Here is a 19032-nt window from a genome sequence, read left to right on the forward strand (position 1 = left end):
CCGTCCACAATTAATTGTCATGGTTTCCTTTTTTAGAGTCAAACAATAAGAACTTTGACCAACATTTTACGATGTATATTTTCATCATATTGATATGCAAAAAATTGCAACTTATAGTACTTTTTGTATAGTTTTTGAATATCTAATTTTTTTTAAAAAAATATCGAATTAACGTAATCTAATTTAACTTTAAAAATTAGTCAAATTGACTTTCGAAAAGCGCAACATGACAAATAAAAGTGGACAGAGGGAGTATTTTCTTAAACTAATCTTATTAATGATATGTTGGAATTCTAAATTTGAGTACTATGAAAAAAAATGTAATAAAACTCTCTTGATTTGCTAAAATGAAACGAAGAAAGTATATTGTAAATTATACTAATATATAACACATCAAATCAAATATTGAATGAAATAATTATCGTATTATTAATTTCTACATAACCAATTCTCATATAACTTGTTTTAAAGTTTAAACCAAATGGCTCGTAAATATAATTTGTTTTTATAGATTTAGCAAACTTCACACTCTGCTTTAGATGATTGTTATATATTATTTCATAATATATCGTATTGTATTGTGTTAATAAATACAATATATAAGTAAATCATATTATTTTCATCGTTGCATAATATCACATATCAATAATCTGAAGAATAAATCTAAAATAAATTAGAATACAACGATATAACTTTTATAAAAGTATAAGGTAAACGATAGAATATAATTATTAAATAATAAATAAAAATTAGGTAACAATAGGATATATCAAATTTTATCACAACACAAAATAAAATGTTTATTATTATCGACAAATAAATTTGATAATACAATATAGTAATAAAAATAACATTCAAAACAAATAATATATTTAAACTAATGACAAACTTCAACTAGATATTGTACTAGCTAACAAAACACCTAACTAAGCTTCAACTAGATTGTTGTAATAACAAAATGAGATTCTAATTCCTATAATAACCTTTGCAACAGTACATCGATATGAAACAGAGTAGGGACTTAATCGTCATAACTCAACTAACTCTGGCTTTATAATGAGTTAGAGAATCTGTAAATGATGCCCTTCGTTCCTTTTTGTTATCTACACATCATTTTCTCTCTCTAAACTTATATAGCAGTAGTAGTTGTCTTCTCTTGCGTTTTGTAGGTTACGGCAGTTGTTGGTGGGAGAAGGGCGAAAATCGGTGTACCGGCGGTGGTTTTGAGGTATACATTTCTGTGATTTTAATGTATCTCTGTTAGTTTAGCATTTTAGATCTAGCTGGTGCAGTGTTTTCAGTTGTGGTTTTTGTTCAATTTAGGGTTTTTGCTTTACACCGATTCTCCGATTGTTCTACTTTTAGCTGAGTTCACTTGATGATCAGATCTAACTGACTGTTGCTTTGGTTATGATTTTTTCTCATTTATGCTGTTTTTTTTTTTGCCTTGTTTAACTTTTTTGTGCTTTTTCTAGTCCTTGTTAGCTTTGTTGTGCTGTTGCGAAGCTATGATGGGTAATACTGAATGCTGTATGTTTGAGGGGTTTATCACTTGTATGCTCTGTTTTTGGTATGTTTGTTGTATAGACTGCTGTTCCGAAGTGAAATTTGGATTTCTTTCCTATTTCATCTTCTGGACTCTATTTAAGTTCGTTTTAATTTGATTGACCTGTTTTGACTTGGCATTGAGTTTAGGGAAGTAAAGAAACTATTGACTCTTGTGGTCTTTAAAATGAAAGATAGGTAGAATGTACCAAAATGTCCGTCTTAAACATGTCACGGGGAAAGTTATAATAGAGTTGCCAAAAAAGGAAAAAAAGAAATTGAAACAGAGGGACTAAAAAGGAAAGTATGACAAAGAAATTGAAACAGAGGGAGGATATGATTTATGTTTTCTTTTTTTGAAATCATTTCTGAGTTTCCCTTTATTATGTTGAATATGACGCTCTAAGTAGTGTTGCTGCTGTTCTGTGGAGTGTAAGGCTGTAAGAACATGTTCTTTATATTTTCATGTATATTTTTCTATTAGTAAGGTTTTGTTCTTTGTTAAATTCTCACCTATAATTTTAACCTTATTTGTCCTTTTATCTATTTGTAACATGGATTTATTATTCTGTTCTATTTGTTTTACATGTTCTGAGCTATCTGTATGAGCATGAATTTATCTTTTGGTTTTGGGAAGGGCAAAATGTCTCTGTAAATCCTTCTCTCTGAAGCAGAAATGAAACTGATAACACTTTGTCCTTTTTAATCACAAAACCCCAGTTGGAAGCATTCTCGTCATCTTGTTTATATTATGAATTCAATTTAGGTGTATTTTTTCTGGTTTTATTCTCTCCGGTTTTGAGAAATGGAAATGGTATGAGCTTTTACTGTTTTGTTGTCCTATAGTACATTCTCTTTGAGCATCCACGGGGTGACCTAGTGGTTAATGAAGTGGGTCAAAGAACCATGAGGTTTCGGGTTCAAATCCCAGCAGCTGAGGCAAAAATACTAAGATATTTCTTCCCGTATGTCCAAACCTTTGTGGACCGAGTTATCCGGTACCTGTGCTGGTAGGTGGTAGTAAGTGCCCTTAGAATTAGTCTAGGTGTGCATAAGTTGGCTCGGACAACCACTATTATAAAGAAAAAACATTCTCTTTGATTGCCTAATATTATGCCTTTAAAGCTTGGAGGTGTTCTTCTGTGAATTGTAACTGAATCTAGTTAATCCTATTATTTAGGAGGCTGTTGCTGCATGAGATCATACAGTGGATTTTTTGTTTCTGTTTGCTATAGAAGTTGCTTGAACACGTATTGATAGAGGTTTAGTTTGTGATTTATGGGGGGTTTGGAGCCTATAAGTTGTAATCAGGGCTCATAGATTGATATCAGATAAGCTTTTTGATGAGTTCATTAATTGTGTTTCAAGGACAATGTGGCTGATCTCTACCTGAAACATTTTTAAGTGATAATGTCCCTTTTTTTTGTTTTTTTGTAGTTGCTACCATGGTGCGGAAGAGGAGAACTGATGTTCCTGGTGATGCTGAGAGCTCCGAGTCCCATGAAACTGGAGGGGGACGAGGTGGTGTCCAACGCCCATCACAACAGCAGCAGCAAGGTGGAGGTAGAGGCTCAGGACCTCAGCGTGGAGGATATGGTGGCCGTGGTGGTGGGGGAGCTCCACGTGGTGGAATGGCCCCTCAACAGTCCTATGGAGGACCCCCTGAGTACTATCAACAGGGCAGAGGATCTCAGCAGTATCAACGAGGGGGAGGACAACCCCAGCGTCGTGGTGGTATAGGGGGCCGTGGGGCACCTTCTGGTGGATCTTCTAGGCCAACAGTTCCCGAGCTGCACCAAGCAACTGAGACTCCACATCAGCCCGTACCATATGGAAGACCAGCAGGAACATACTCAGAGGCTGGCTCCTCATCTCAGCTACCTGAACCAATGACACATCAAGTTACTCAGCAGTTCCAGCAACTTGCTGTGCAACCAGAAGGAGGTGCACCCCAAGCAATACCACCTGTATCTAGCAAGTCAATGAGGTTTCCACTTCGGCCTGGAAAGGGTAGTAATGGCACTAGATGCATTGTTAAGGCCAATCACTTCTTTGCCGAGTTACCTGACAAAGACTTGCACCAGTATGATGTGAGTGCGAACCATTGCTTGTTCTTCCAGTTATGATCTTCCTTGTATTATCTATGAGGGTCTTATCCTGATATTGTTTTCATCCTTTCTAATGGCTTTCAGGTTTCAATTACCCCAGAAGTAGCTTCCCGAGGTGTCAACCGCGCTGTCATGGAGCAGCTGGTAAAGCTTTACAGAGAGTCCCATCTTGGGAAGAGGCTTCCAGCCTATGACGGAAGAAAAAGTCTGTACACTGCAGGGCCCCTCCCTTTTGTTCAAAAAGATTTTAAAATCACACTTCTTGATGATGATGATGGACCTGGTGGTGCTAGGTATGCTCCTATGGTTTTGAGAAGTCAAGATACAATTTTTAGCAGTATTTAATGTATGCCTTTTCTAATTTGTGGGGGCAGGCGAGAAAGGGAGTTTAAAGTTGTGATCAAACTGGCTGCTCGTGCTGATCTTCATCACTTAGGGATGTTCTTACAAGGGAGGCAGGCTGATGCACCCCAGGAGGCCCTACAGGTTCTGGATATTGTTCTGCGTGAGTTGCCAACAAGTAGGTATGGTTCTTGACTGGCTTTAATTTCTGTTCGTCACAAGCATTGATTACTTCTGAATTGTTGACTTATGTATTTATCTTTTCCCCTTAATTCATTGTTAACTGCAGGTATTGTCCTGTGGGCCGTTCTTTCTATTCCCCTGATTTAGGACGAAGACAACCACTAGGTGAAGGTTTAGAGAGCTGGCGTGGCTTCTATCAAAGTATTCGTCCTACACAGATGGGATTATCCTTGAATATTGGTCAGCACAATTTTTATGACTATTACATTTTGATTTCATGGCTTCATTTTGTCGAACTTGCAACCTATTATCAGTCAAGTACAGTACTTTTACCACAATGTATGCCTGTAGGGGTACATGTTTCTCATCATTGTGCCTTTCTACAGATATGTCTTCCACAGCATTCATTGAGCCACTGCCGGTCATTGAATTTGTGAGCCAGCTTCTGAATCGGGACATCTCTTCTAGACCATTGTCTGATGCTGATCGGGTTAAGGTTGGTTTGGCATATGACTATCATATTCATGATAGTCTCATAATCTACCTGATCTTTTTACTGTTCCCAGTAATTGATGGGAACAATAAAAATAGAACCCATTTATTATATATATAGAATTCTTCTCCTGCAATTCCCTTTAGATATCATTTCATCCAAATAAGGATTTATTTCTAACAGCATCTACAATGATACATTCACATATTAGAGCCATTTCCTTTTTTTTTTTTGGCAGGTTGTTTGGTTAATTTTGTTTTTAACCCTATTGAACTGCAGATAAAGAAGGCCCTGAGAGGTGTAAAGGTGGAGGTCACTCATCGTGGGAATATGAGGAGGAAGTACCGCATATCTGGTTTGACATCTCAAGCAACAAGAGAGTTGACGTATGTATTTCGCTTAAGTCTGTAATTATGATGAAACAATTTTCTCTATATCATGTCTTGTCCATAATATTTTACAGTTGGACCAATTGGTGCAGTTAGTGGTGTGCCATCTGATCTTTAATGTTCTGTTGTCTGTATGTGGGATTAACTCATCGTTCTAATCATTGTATTTTATTTGTTTGGGTAGTTTCCCTGTTGATGAAAGAGGTACAATGAAAGCTGTTGTGGAGTACTTTCGAGAAACCTATGGTTTTGTTATTCAGCATACTCAGTTGCCTTGTCTTCAAGTTGGAAATACACAAAGGCCAAATTATTTGCCTATGGAGGTGGGTGTCTTTTATCTTTAAAATAACTAGTTATTTTCCAAGTATCTTGTGTATTTTATGTGCTTACATATCTTGAGTCCAGGTCTGCAAGATTGTGGAGGGGCAGAGGTACTCCAAGCGCTTGAATGAGAGGCAGATAACAGCACTTCTGAAAGTGACCTGCCAGCGTCCTCAAGAGAGAGAGAATGACATTCTTCAGGTTGGATATTGCTTCCAAAACTGTTTTGAATACTCCTTTTCCAAATGATGGGGTTTATTGCTAGTACTGTCTGATTTATATCCCATGTTTGTTAGTAGCTTTATGTGGACCTTGAAGCAATTAGCTTTCTTTCTTATGCCTTCCGCACCCAATTGATGTGATACACTTTGACTGGGTAAAAAGTTTAAGAAAGGATGGGGAGACTTTTGAATCTTAGGGGTTGTTTGGTTGGGAACAAGTTATCCCGGGATTAGTTATCCTGGGATTAGCAATCCTGAGATAACTTATCCCACCATGTATATGGGGTAACTAATCTCATCACTATGGTATAAATGGTGGGATAAGTTATCCCAAACATGGCAACCAAACAAGACACAAATTTTTTATCCCATCACTATTTATTTATATCCCTCACACCAAATGACCCCTTACGGTCTAAAACAAGGCATATATATTTATGTGGCTATAAATTATCTCATTAAGAGTAAAATGAGAATGTTTAAAAGTTAAATTCTTTTAAAAAAATGTAAGGCATCATTTTTTTTGGGACAAACAAAAAAAGAATGTGCATCACATAAATTGGGACAGAGGGAGTAAGTTTTATTGCCTAGCCAGTCATTGTATTTGCTTGTAAATGAATCTTATGTCTCTATAAGTTTCTCTCCATCTGAGCTTTCAAAGATGTACTGACCTACGTCATCCTATTTTCTACCATGAAGAGGCATACAATGACAATATAGTAGTAACTTTCCAGGTTTTCCATGTGCTTTCTAATTTTTAAATGTAAAACCCATGGCGAAGGGAGTTGGGATGAGCAAGTAAGGATTCATATTTGTTTTTATGAGTATTAAGAAGTGTAGTTCATGGTGATGCAAACAGAAGGTCTGTAATCTCCATAATATTAATGCTGTTTCTAGTCAGTTTACTGTGAATTAAAACAGGTTTTGTTGACTTCTGCCTTTTCACTATTCATCTCTGCTGTTTGTGCATCATAGAATAATTATTGTTTTTGAGGATAAATTTCTGGCCTTTTTGCAAATTTATTTGTATTTACCATGGTCTGTATTTACCACAGGCTAATCCTTTTCTTTTGTTAGACTGTTCGTCACAATGCTTATGCTGATGACCCATATGCGAGGGAATTTGGTATTAAGATTAGCGAGAAGCTTGCTCAAGTTGAGGCTCGCATTTTGCCTGCACCTTGGGTAAGTTATAGCTCTCCTTTTCTTTGTTGTGATCATGTCATTGAGGATGATGGGTGGCCCTTATCCTTATGGATTTAGATACTCTTGCTTCAATTCTTTGCTTTGTGGAGTGAATTAAGTTTATTTTATGATTGTTAAATTATGTTTATTGTTTCTGCAGCTTAAATACCATGATACAGGTCGAGAAAAAGACTGTCTGCCACAAGTGGGCCAGTGGAATATGATGAATAAGGTAACTGATATTAGCGTGATTGAGATTCATGTTTTGCCAGTTTGACTCTCATTTCCTTCCAGTTAAATGCCATCTATTGGTGTGTGTTCTCACAAGATTAGTCTTGCTTGGCCTCTAATTACTATTTTAAGTCCCCAAGTGAAGTATCAGTTTAGTTGTTCTTGCCTTATTTATACCTGTCTTTACTAGATATAGCTTATGATAGAATAACTAACCTTAAGGAACTTAAAAGTGTGCTTTGTTTTGTCCTTTCCTTTTTAATCTTGTAGATATCCTGGAGCAATTTCATCATGTATTGGTGGTCAAAAATTAGTTTGGTTACTCTTTATTACCCATTCCAGACAGTGTATGTTATGCTGTACCCTTAGTGATGCAGAGCTAAATTCCAGTTTTCTGATCCCACGGTTTGATCAACGTCAATAAGATCAATCTACTTAGCTGCACCTTAGGATGATATAGCCATAAAAGTGTATAGCGGGGTTTGAACAAGGAAAGACTTCTGGTGATAGCTAGGCACTCAAAGACAATGAAAGGGAGTAGTATCAATGAAACAGTTGGGAGGTGCATAAGAGTTCTGGATGGATTCCACTTCCTGTTCATAGTTTCCTTTTTCTCAGAAGTACATTTTTTTGCTCTATTCTGTGTCGATTTTCAGTCAATGTTGGAGCTTAACATAAGAATTATGCTAGTTTTATATCTCAAATAAGATGCCTTTCTGTTGAATTTCAGTCAGTGTTGGATGTGCTTTGGTTATTTACTCTACTTTATTGTTGTTGACAGAAAATGGTTAATGGAGGAACAGTGAACAACTGGATCTGTATAAACTTTTCTCGCAATGTGCAAGACAGTGTTGCACGGGGATTCTGTTCTGAGCTTGCACAGATGTGCATGATATCGGGCATGGTAATTTGGAAGTTGAAGTTTTTCCATTTTTATTACTGTATCTTTTTTGGTGGTCCTGCGACATAAAATTTTAAGATACTATTATGTCTTTGTAGATCTTCAACCCGAATCCTGTTCTACCACCAGTGAGTGCTCGCCCTGATCAAGTTGAGAGAGTCTTGAAAACTCGATTTCATGATGCTATGACGAAGTTGCAGCCGAATGGGAGGGAGCTCGATCTGTTGATCGTCATATTGCCCGACAATAATGGCTCCCTTTATGGTACATGCCAAGAATGGTGAAATTCATGTAGTGCTTCTTTGCAAGCTCCTGGAATATGCTACAGCTGAAATATTTTATTTCTTTTTCTAGGTGATCTAAAACGGATTTGTGAAACTGATCTTGGCATTGTCTCGCAATGCTGCTTGACAAAACATGTGTTTAAGATGAGCAAGCAGTATTTAGCCAATGTGTCCCTTAAGATTAATGTGAAAGTTGGAGGAAGAAACACCGTGCTTGTTGATGCGATCTCTAGGCGAATTCCCCTTGTCAGCGACCGCCCAACTATTATTTTTGGTGCAGATGTCACCCATCCCCACCCTGGGGAGGATTCTAGCCCGTCCATTGCTGCGGTAGGTTGTTGTGTACTTCATTCTTTTGGTTTCTTTGATCCTCTTGGTAATCTATTTCTCCAAAGCAAATATAGTGCTCAATTTTCACATCTTTTAGGTGGTTGCTTCTCAAGATTGGCCTGAGATTACTAAGTATGCTGGTCTGGTTTCTGCTCAAGCTCATAGGCAGGAGCTTATACAAGATCTGTACAAGACTTGGCAAGATCCAACTAGAGGAACTGTGACTGGTGGCATGATAAAGTATTGTCCTTTTCCCTTCCCTTTTTTGAAAGAACATGCCCTAATGTTCGAGTTTTTATTCAACTGGACTTGGTTTCACTTCTGATTGATGCTCTTATCTTATCTCTAATTCAGGGAATTGCTTATTTCTTTCCGTCGAGCGACTGGACAGAAGCCTCAGAGAATAATATTCTACCGGTATTGATGATTAACCCTTCTATGGCTGCATTTTGCAATTTTCTTTTTCCTCTTGGGCTGAAATTAATCGTCTTTTCCCCCTCAGAGATGGTGTTAGCGAGGGACAGTTTTATCAAGTGCTTCTTTTTGAACTTGATGCAATCCGCAAGGTATTTTCCTTTTTGCTATATCTTAGTCTGCCTGTTTATTATCAACTCATAATTTCTTTCTATTTTCTGGACGTTGAGGATGGCTAGAAACAAGCTTTCCCTTTTACTTGTTAGAAGTTCTGAACTGACTTAAATCCAATTCAGGCCTGTGCATCTTTAGAACCCAACTATCAGCCCCCAGTTACGTTTGTCGTGGTTCAAAAGCGTCACCACACAAGGTTGTTTGCCAACAACCACCGTGATAGAAATGCTGTTGATCGGAGTGGGAACATTTTGCCTGGTGAGTGTTAATCTCAGTATCTCTGATGATTCTATAATAGCTGCAAATGATCCTAAAACCTTCTTAAAATGTAATTGTGAAGGTACTGTGGTCGATTCAAAGATCTGCCACCCTACTGAGTTTGATTTCTATCTCTGTAGCCATGCCGGCATACAGGTAATAAGATAGATATTCTATAAAAATATGATAGTCATGTATAAAGGACTCGGTTGCAAGTTTCCAGATTTTGTGGTATTGCAGGGTACTAGCCGGCCAGCACATTATCATGTCTTGTGGGATGAGAACAATTTCTCTGCTGACGGGCTGCAGTCTTTGACCAACAACCTTTGTTATACGTAAGTTGAATCAGAGCTTCCATAGTTCTTTAAATCTCCAACATTCTGATGGGCTTTAATCATTTCTTGTTTTTTTCAGATATGCTAGGTGTACTCGTTCCGTCTCCATTGGTATGTTCACTGCACTTGTTAATGGCTTTTCTTTAGCATATATTTTCGATGCCCAATCCAACCCCTCTCTCCTCAGTTCTTTTGGGGATTTTCTTTGTATGTAACCTGTTCATCATAGCATGTTAGTGAACTTGAGTTCATTGATGTTGTTTGCAGTTCCTCCAGCCTATTATGCACATTTGGCAGCTTTCCGTGCTCGTTTTTACATGGAACCAGAGACATCTGATAGTGAATCTGTCACAAGTGGAGCTGGTCCATACAGAGGTGGTGTAGGAGCTGTTGGAAGGAGCACACGAGCACCAGGTGTCGGTGCTGCTGTAAGGCCCCTTCCTGCTCTCAAGGAGAATGTCAAAAGGGTGATGTTCTATTGTTAGAAGTCCTCTCTAACCAGGCTATATGATATGGGCATTGATTGACATGCTGGTAGTAATGTCTTTTCAAATTATATTTGTGATTTATCACCACCTTGGCTTGGCTTGGCTTTGACCTTGATGTTCATTTAAATTTCAGTTGTCAGTTTAACAGTAGTTTATTCGCAAGTGATGTTTGTGGAATTGTGGCATTGAACAATTGTTATTGAAGAGCATGGCTAGTTTTTTAAGTGCCTATTATTTTCCTTTTTGGTATTTCTCTACATAACATAAAAGGTCTTGAAAGTCGGGTGATTTTTGTAGATGTCAATTGAAGACAGCTAGTTTCATAGTAAGCCTGGGTGTCAACTTAGCCCATGATAATACGACTCACTCAACTGTAGCAAGTGCACCTATAGTTGCACGGAGTAGGGGAGTGCAAGTAGATAGATAATAGTTGGCATATACATTGTTAGTGTTCTTAGGAATTTCAATGGCATGTATTCATAGACCTAGTAAATGCAAAAATACTCACCAAGTTAGAAATTTACAGTTGCAGACTAAAAGACGAAGACTTGCATTTTCTTCCACGGTTCAAGCCTTCAAGGTGACCATTGAAATCTAGATAATCAGCCTCAGCCTCGTATACTCTTTGAAAGATTGTCTGGTAGGATGTACCAGTCATAGTATTATTTAATCTTTTGTTTGGTAGGATTTTTAGCCTATGTATAATAATACACCCTATTCAATAATATAGGTTGTATATAACTAATATATAAAAAACCTTGATATTAACAATACACGAGCTATTAACACATGTATAAGCATGAGTAAAGACAAAACTCCATTTAACACACTAAACTAAACAGTGAATAATGTGAAATAGTCCCAGCATTATTACTCCTAGTATTACTAATACACTCTATTCAATACTTACTTTTCTTATACACTCTACCAAACGATCCCTCAAAGTACAACATGTGTTTCAGAACTTAGTGTGGTGAAAAGCTATCTTTTTTTATGCAGCAAACTTTAAGTTGAATCACCCTTTTTTCTCATGTTAACAATAGGTTTAGTTGAATTAGGTGCACAAAGGAAGATATCAAGCTTTTTAACCCTGTCCCAAAACTTAGGAACTTTCTTTCCAACTTCAGCACCAATAGTTTTCTGCTTCTCACCCTTTTTGGCATTGCCAACAACAGCCTCTTCAGGCACTTTAAAGCAACCCTTCAACCCCATCTTAGACTTGCTCCTTTTCTCTTCTTCATGCTTCAGCAGCTGCTCATTATACTCATTGTTCCTCCTCTCCAATCCATATATCTGACCTTGAAGATCCTCAACTTTTCGACTAAGCATGCAAACTCTATGATCCTCCCTCCTGCTTAGCATGCACCTTGCAAGCTCAGCTACCTTCCTCTTCATGAACAAAGACTCTGAAGACAACCCCTTATTCTCCTCCATCAATGAAGCCACTTTGTATCCCAATCTCGCGTTCTCATTTAACAAGATCAATCTCTCTGATTCCAACAACTCCAATAAGCTTTCCTGCAACTCTATCTTCCTTGATGACTCGTTGCAAAGCTTGTCGACTTGACTAAGCTCGTGCAGGATGATTTCACAGTCAACACTTCTGATCACCAAGTCTGCAATGATCATATCTGGTTCCAATTTGGCTTGTGTGGATGGAAATGGAGGCTGATATGATAATGAACTCTCAGCATCAGAATCAACAATCTCCGATCCATTGTTCTCTTCCTTGTCAAATTGATCATCATTGTCATGATCAAAATGGAAGGATGGAATAGGAAAGGAATTTCGACGATGATGGTTCTTGGCAAGTGCTTGGCAATAGCGGTCTGCCAAAGAGAGATAGTTGTCATACAATTCTTGAAGTAAGGCCAGAAGCTGTGGCCGTTTCTGGTAGTAAGCATCAGCGCGTTCTGTAAAACTGTCAGCACCATCTATATTGGGAACGTTCACAACCAACTTCTTCATCTTCTTGTCCAAATCTGAAGAAAAAAATCAAAATCCAATCAAATAGATGTATGACATTGACTTGACAAGTGAAGCATTTGAAAATTTGAATTCTACACATCTTTTAGATTGATGAAATCCAAGTTAAAAAATAGACCCTTTAGCTCTTGCCTGGACCATGAGCAACAGTGACAGATGTTGACATAGGTGACAATGAAATTAGTAGTTTGAATTCAAAAAAATAAAGATAACTGCTACCTATTCATTAACTTATCATTTTCCATACATTCACAACAACAACAACATATCCTGTAATTCCATGAGTGAAGTCGAGGAAGGTAGAGTATACACAGATCATACCTGAGTCAAGAGCTTATTTTCAAATATATATTAAACTCTATCCATACTTTTTCTCCGCACATATATACACAGGGTTAACAATAGTTTTTTGGGGATATCAGAGTGCATTAGATTTTTTGTACCTAAAAGCTAGATGTTGATTCAGAGTTTAGACATTGTAAGTTTTTAGTCGAGTAAGATAATTTTCTAATGTATTACTCCCTCCGTCTCATTTTTACATAACATCCTTCACTTTTTAATTCGTCCCAAAAAAATTTCACCTTACTTTAACTATAAAATTTTCCTTTTGCCCTTAATGAAATGATTACAAGTACAATATATTTACGGATTTGTTTAGACCACAAGTTTCAAAAGTGTTTATTTTTTTCTTAAACAACATACCTGATCAAACAGTGTCACATTAAATGAGACGGAATGAATACTAATTACTAAACTCTATCCATACTCTCACACACACACACATATATATATATATATAAAAGGTTTGACTTTGAAACATTGGATTAGACCGAATCTATGAACCCATGGTGAGATCTGCCAACCGGGCAGAAGGATTAAAGGTACTGTTAATTCTGCTGAGGAAACAAACATTATTTTCTTTCTGCGACACAACAGAATGGTGAGATACATCCCTTTTAGAGGGAGGTCCTACCATTCAAATTTCAAAAAAAGAAGCGTTTTTTGCATACTCTTTAAGCCTCAGACAGAAACAGAAAAAGTAGCAAAAGGACATAACCTTTTTGAAATAAGCATAGGTTTATCATATATGAGAAGAAAATGACACTTCATATCACATGACACCTTCTCTTCATACACTTCCAAATGAAAGATAAATACAAAATAATGGACCCCATACCCCCACCCCCTTTCTCTGTGTCTCACAGTAGTCCAACATTTGGACTCGTAATAATCGCTAGAATTCTGAGTTTATGCGTTATGAATTTTAGATTTATTTACGCACATATTAAGTGGGATTTTGAAACACAAATACAAAGTTTGAACTAAAACTACTGAATGAACATGTAAAAGAAAATTACAACATGTAATTACCGGCAATAGTGCAGAGAAGCCAAGAGGGTCTACTGAAGCTTCTCTTCCTTGAATGCTTTGAAGCAGCACCAGTTTTCTCTACTTTCAGTTTTGCTTCCATTTCAGCAGGCAAAACAGGGCCTACCCATCAAAAACATTTTACTATGCCTTCTTTCATCAATCAATACAATAAGTAAATAATGCAAAGAGATACTATAGTTATTTATCCATAATAAATTATAGGGGTAGACGAGGGATTGCTCAGATGATAAACATCCTCCAACCCTAATCCTAAGATTGTGGATTCGAGTCACCAAAGTAACTAAAAAGGTGTAAAGCTCTTATGAAAGCATAAAAAAAATAGGGTCAAAGTATATAGGAACATCTTTTTTTCCTATAAAGCGGACATGATCACAAGCATGGAAGAAGCTAGAGGTACAGAAGCGGTTCATCCAAACTCCTATTTTTTTATATATATACCAGATAAATTTTTCTTAATACATAGTATATAATAGATGAACATTTTTGGTGAAAATTCTGCATTTATGGCTGCCACTAAGCAAGACTACATGAATATGTAATGTTTGAGAAACAAATCAACAATGATAAAGTTGGAAACACAGCAGGAAATCTCAACCAACAGATAGTTAAAATGGGAAGAAAAAGAATCCAAGAAATGTATACATTTACAAAGTGAAGATGACTCCTTACATATGGTTGAAAAACTAAAGTTGGAAAATGGGATCTTTAGTAGCTCTAGTTGGTTGATTACATGAACTTTCACCTTATTACTGAGAGTTCAATTTCCCACCTTGTAATCCCCTTTCCCTACCCGCTATATGATTAAAAAAAAGGTTGAAGAAGAAAACAAAGGAAGCATACCGTACTTCAAATTGTTGATCACTGAAAAGAACAGTGTTGTGCCCAGCAGCTGCCTTTAGCAAAACAGAGTGGAGTATTATAGAGTAGCAGCAGTTTGTTGTCTTTAACCTCTCTGCCCCTTTACATATGCCAACTTGTTTTTTCTTTTGGCACTAATATAAAACACTGTTTGGTTATAAATAGTTTCCCCAAATAAATGCTGAATATTACCCCTAGTATTTACAAATATTAGAAAATTTATTTGACAAATATTAAGAGAAACAAAATTTTTACTTTTTTTCCCAATTTAAATTCATGTTTAGAAATTTTTAAATGCTCTTATTTAATGTTTGATTCAACCGAAAATTGTCTAAAAGCCTGCATATTAAATAATGATTTGAAAATTAATTTTGAACGGCAAGTATTTATACAAATTTCAACTTTCTCCAAAAAAAAAAATTCAGGTAAAATTGCTGTCCTAAAACAATTACTTTCACAAATCTTTTAAATTTCAACTTCAATATTCTTTTTAGCTAACTTGAATATTTTAAAAAAGCTACCCATTTTTCTCGACAGTGGGTAAATGGGTAACCTACCTACCTTCTAAGATGTCTCTAAGGACGTACGGAATAGCAGCCAGACCCAGCTGGAGAGGTTCGAATTGACAATTCAATTATTGGCTTTTCAATATCTAATTTACCCCTTTGGAGGGGTAATCTTTTATGTCGATATTTATTTTAATAATCACATTTATCCTGCAACATTGAAATCTTGCGACTCATTCTTCACAAAAGATCTTCTCCCTCAAGTGTCCCAAAAACGAGCATACAAGAAATTTCTCTGATGAATTTGTAACGATAACATTGAGAATGAATCACATGTAAACGTAGTCATGCACCACAAGTGCCATAACTTGGCATGTTAGACATGAAAATCCCATAGTAATACTTAATTTCTCAAGTTAACACACTTCTTTACCTGCAATATAATTGTGACTACAATACTACCAACATAGAGAGAAATGGTCATAAGGCTACTCTTCTTCACTGTATAAAGAGGTCTGAGCATACCATTCTGAATATACATATATCAAAACATAAATGGAACTTCAAACTCAATGATTTGCGTCTAACACCCTGCTCCTTGTCCACAAAGACTTGTTGTTTCAATAGTTGATTTTTGCCAGAAAAAATCAAACTTCTTCACAAGATCCAGCTAACATGAAATCATTTCCCCCTAAACAGAGAAAACAAATGAAAATATCAGCATTACCCTGCCAAAGGGAGAGATTTCATAATGGCAGTTATAAGCTATTTGTTATTAACTATGTTTTCAGGAAAAAAGGTAAAGCAATGAGTTAATAACATACGTGTTCATCATCAATGTGATATTATCTCCTTTCAGAAGAATCCGCCCTGCCGAGGAAACAAAGACATTTTAGAGACAAAAGTTGTAGAGAATATGATTTTTCCTTGTAATTCTAAGGGGGGAAAAGGGCTAGGCCTTGGGTTGAAAGTTATTTACTACCCACCTAACTGCTTTCTGCTATTCTTCTTCACATTGACTTCCTCGGCATCATCCAGAACCAAATTCATGTACTCATCAAAACCCTACAAAAAAAAAAAACAAATTATCTCCCATTCAACAACTAATAGTGAGTTGAAATCTAACCTAAATCCAAAAGCCAAGAAAAAATCTTAAGAGGCAACACAAAAAGTTAGCAGCAATAATAATACTTCTATATTCTCCAAAGTGCACTGACGTACAACTCTATCCAAAAAAGCACATAGTGCAGGTGTGTCATGCAAAAGATTTAATTCAGACATATCCATCAGAAATCATTTTTTTGTCTGCTCGCAGAGAACATGTGCAACCAACCTTCATCAAAAACTAATTTAACGCAATGATAGATACAGATTTTAGAAGACCTACATCATTAGAAGGGACCAAATTAAGCTAGTGCCAAAGCTTATTCAGTCATATGATCTCTGACAAGTTGATAATGAAGCTACTTCCTAAACTCTAAAGCTTCTCAAACCCCTATGAAATCTTGACAACAATATGTACAATCCACATCACCTAACCAAGAACCACAGCTTGGGAAATCGAAACTACACAAGCAGCAAAATAGATCAGCATCCAAGTTCTCTGAGGTTCGTACAATAACTTTTCTAGGTACATCTTCACATTAAAGCAGGCTTCTTTTAGAGTTAATTTGATGTTCCAAGGAAAGAGTAGTAAACGGAATTGGAAAGAAGTGAGGATGGTTGTGTAGAAAGGTTATACAATACATACCCGTTGGAATATATGGCTATGATTATATGCACGATATCGAGGATTCTAAGTATCAATAAAAGCTAGCACTATGTTTTGCAGCGGTGGATGAAAAATTCTAGACTTTGAAGTGCATGGTGCAATAATCAGAAAAATCGGTAATGAATTTGAAGGCCAAAAAATACTCAAAACCAAATCTAAAAATCACGCATGGAAACATATGATTTCTCAATAATCCCCATAATGTAGATTTGACTTAGGAATCAATGATCAAAAAATAGCCCTAGGTTTTAAGCCAGAAGCCCAGAACACACTTTCTCAATCCTTTGGCCCACACTTCCTAAAATGACTACAATTGAAAATGTTATAGCTCTTCTAACACAAGGCTATACAATGTGGATATTTAATTATAACATTTCTTTAGAAAATTAGAGTTGCTCCTTTCAACTCTGAGCAGTCCAGTCTATCCCAAATTCAAGTATATGCAAGCATTGACACAGCAAACTAAAATAAACGTGTTCACTAAGACTAGACTTTACATAAGAATACAGCATTTATTTGGTCTGGTCCAACTAGATAGGACTGTCTGCTCAGCAATAGGAACTAACAGTGAGCCATAATCTAAAATCTATACCTATATGTCAAGTATGCCTTACGAGATTGCTACATGGAATAGAAGTTTTCATGACAACAATGAAGCTAGATGCTTGGTACTATTTCTATTGCAATTCAAAAAATAAATAAAGGCTACATGACTTGTAAAATATAATTAGTTGATAGTTAAAGGTATATGAGCTGAAACTGCTTTTCTCCTAGCTTTCCGAAAGCCAGATGATTTAGTCAAGTTTCTCTTTTTCTTTTACTGCCTCATTCCTTTGTTGGGAATTTATCCTTAGTACATCCAAATTATGCACCTTTATTATCTTGAAACCATTTTAATGATAAATCTGATAGCCAAAAATTCTATCCTGGGCAGCACATTTATCAGCTCATTCAAAATCAGATATACTAAACTCTATGGATCTTTACTCATTATATAAGAAATAAATAAAGCAATTCCATCCATACCCAAACGAAAATGGGAGGCGTTGCCTCTAAATTCTATGCTGAATTTACTCTGGGAAATAACTTAGTTTACTGCACGCACTAAGGGAATATTAATTAGCAACTAAGAGAATGAACCAGAAAGTAAGTCGCACAAACATTGGTAAGAGGAAATTCATTATAAGCAAAAAATAATTATGTTTTCTTCTTCTTTGAACTGGAGAACAAGAAATAAAACATACAATAATACGTCCTTCAATCCTCTGATCCTTCTGCTCAAATAGCCATATCTGAATGCGCGCTTTCTGCAAAAAAAAAAAAATCACATAAATTATAACTCAAACAGTAATTGGAAATTAAGCCTTTATGTAGTCGTTTAACTGAAAAAAAAAAACCCTAAACTTAAACAAAGACGTATAATAGTAAACTTACACTCTGAAGAAATCTGAAGATCAGATTCTGTAAAAAAAAACCAAAAAAATCCCAAATTTAGCGCAAAAAGTGTTCAAAGATAAAATTGCTCATACGAAGAAATGGGAAAGAAGGAAGATACTTACAATGGGCTGGGTCATAATCCTCTGTACTTTGGTGCTAGCCATGGCTGCTGCTGTTTCTACGACGAGTTACTCTTCTGCAAGCGAAACCCTAGTTAGATCAAACCTTGCTATTTGTGAATTGAAATGTCGTATTACATTACCGGAGATGAATTCGGGTTTGGGCTTGCGTTGTCGTTAGTTTAAATTTTGGGTCTATTTGCGTAAGTAGAACCTTTTAAGACTGCTATTTAAAGCATAGCCAAGATTTTAAAAATAGTGCAATTTTATTATAGTGTTACGTATTGCCAAAATTTAAAATGATATTTGATCATGGATTTCTCTTTTTAAAAAAGTTAAAAATTTGTAATATTTTTGGGAAAAATTACGCGGTTAAGCAAATTTATACTACTTAATTACTCATCATAGCCATAGTTTGCTATAATTACCACTCCCGACTAACATTATACATTAATTACATGGGCTGACTTCAAGTTTGTATAATTAATCACGTTTGTATAATTAGCCATTAACAATTCTTCATTTGATTTGTATTTGTATACGATGGTTTGTATTTGTATATGACAATGATTTCCTTTGGTTTTTCAATTTTATCTATACATTCAATCTTTTTGCGTATAACTTTTAAAAGTTTGTATAAACGTGTAGTTTTCAAATTTAGTATAATATAATTTATATAATGTAATTTGTATAATATATTTTGTATAATTGTTTAAAGTTCATATGTTTATATTTGTATCAATTAGTTATTTCAAGTTTTA

General features: G+C 35.9%; 3 protein-coding genes across 4 annotated transcripts; 1 reads left to right on the plus strand and 2 right to left on the minus strand.

The window, feature by feature from the left end:
• The first annotated feature begins 1087 nt into the window (after positions 1-1087).
• On the plus strand, positions 1088-10426 carry LOC125872156 (protein argonaute 1-like). The gene is made up of 22 exons (XM_049552839.1): positions 1088-1228; positions 2983-3635; positions 3738-3946; positions 4028-4177; positions 4285-4418; positions 4565-4674; positions 4951-5057; positions 5245-5383; positions 5466-5582; positions 6680-6787; positions 6948-7019; positions 7800-7922; positions 8018-8183; positions 8274-8533; positions 8631-8773; positions 8888-8950; positions 9036-9099; positions 9244-9379; positions 9462-9535; positions 9620-9714; positions 9794-9825; positions 9982-10426. The coding sequence occupies exons 2-22, from the start codon at positions 2991-2993 to the stop codon at positions 10197-10199; spliced, it is 3165 nt and encodes a 1054-aa protein (XP_049408796.1). The 5' UTR covers positions 1088-1228; positions 2983-2990; the 3' UTR covers positions 10200-10426.
• A 582-nt stretch (positions 10427-11008) lies between these two features.
• Positions 11009-14552, minus strand: LOC125873237 (kinase-interacting family protein-like). 2 transcript variants are annotated; one of them, XM_049554139.1, is made up of 3 exons: positions 14426-14552; positions 13560-13679; positions 11009-12184 (listed from the first exon to the last, which is right to left on the minus strand). In XM_049554139.1, exons 2-3 carry the CDS (start codon positions 13657-13659, stop codon positions 11208-11210), a joined length of 1077 nt encoding a protein of 358 aa, XP_049410096.1. In that variant the 5' UTR covers positions 13660-13679; positions 14426-14552; the 3' UTR covers positions 11009-11207. The 2 variants fall into 2 exon arrangements, with proteins under 2 accessions (XP_049410096.1, XP_049410095.1); XM_049554138.1 differs by having other exon boundaries at positions 14421-14552.
• An 849-nt stretch (positions 14553-15401) lies between these two features.
• On the minus strand, positions 15402-18489 carry LOC125873000 (uncharacterized). The gene is made up of 6 exons (XM_049553836.1): positions 18275-18489; positions 18150-18176; positions 17960-18022; positions 15931-16009; positions 15769-15814; positions 15402-15635 (listed from the first exon to the last, which is right to left on the minus strand). Exons 1-6 carry the CDS (start codon positions 18314-18316, stop codon positions 15626-15628), a joined length of 267 nt encoding a protein of 88 aa, XP_049409793.1. The 5' UTR covers positions 18317-18489; the 3' UTR covers positions 15402-15625.
• Positions 18490-19032: the final 543 nt, after the last annotated feature.

Source organism: Solanum stenotomum, chromosome 8, assembly GCF_019186545.1.
Source record: "Solanum stenotomum isolate F172 chromosome 8, ASM1918654v1, whole genome shotgun sequence".
NCBI lineage: Eukaryota > Viridiplantae > Streptophyta > Magnoliopsida > Solanales > Solanaceae > Solanum > Solanum stenotomum.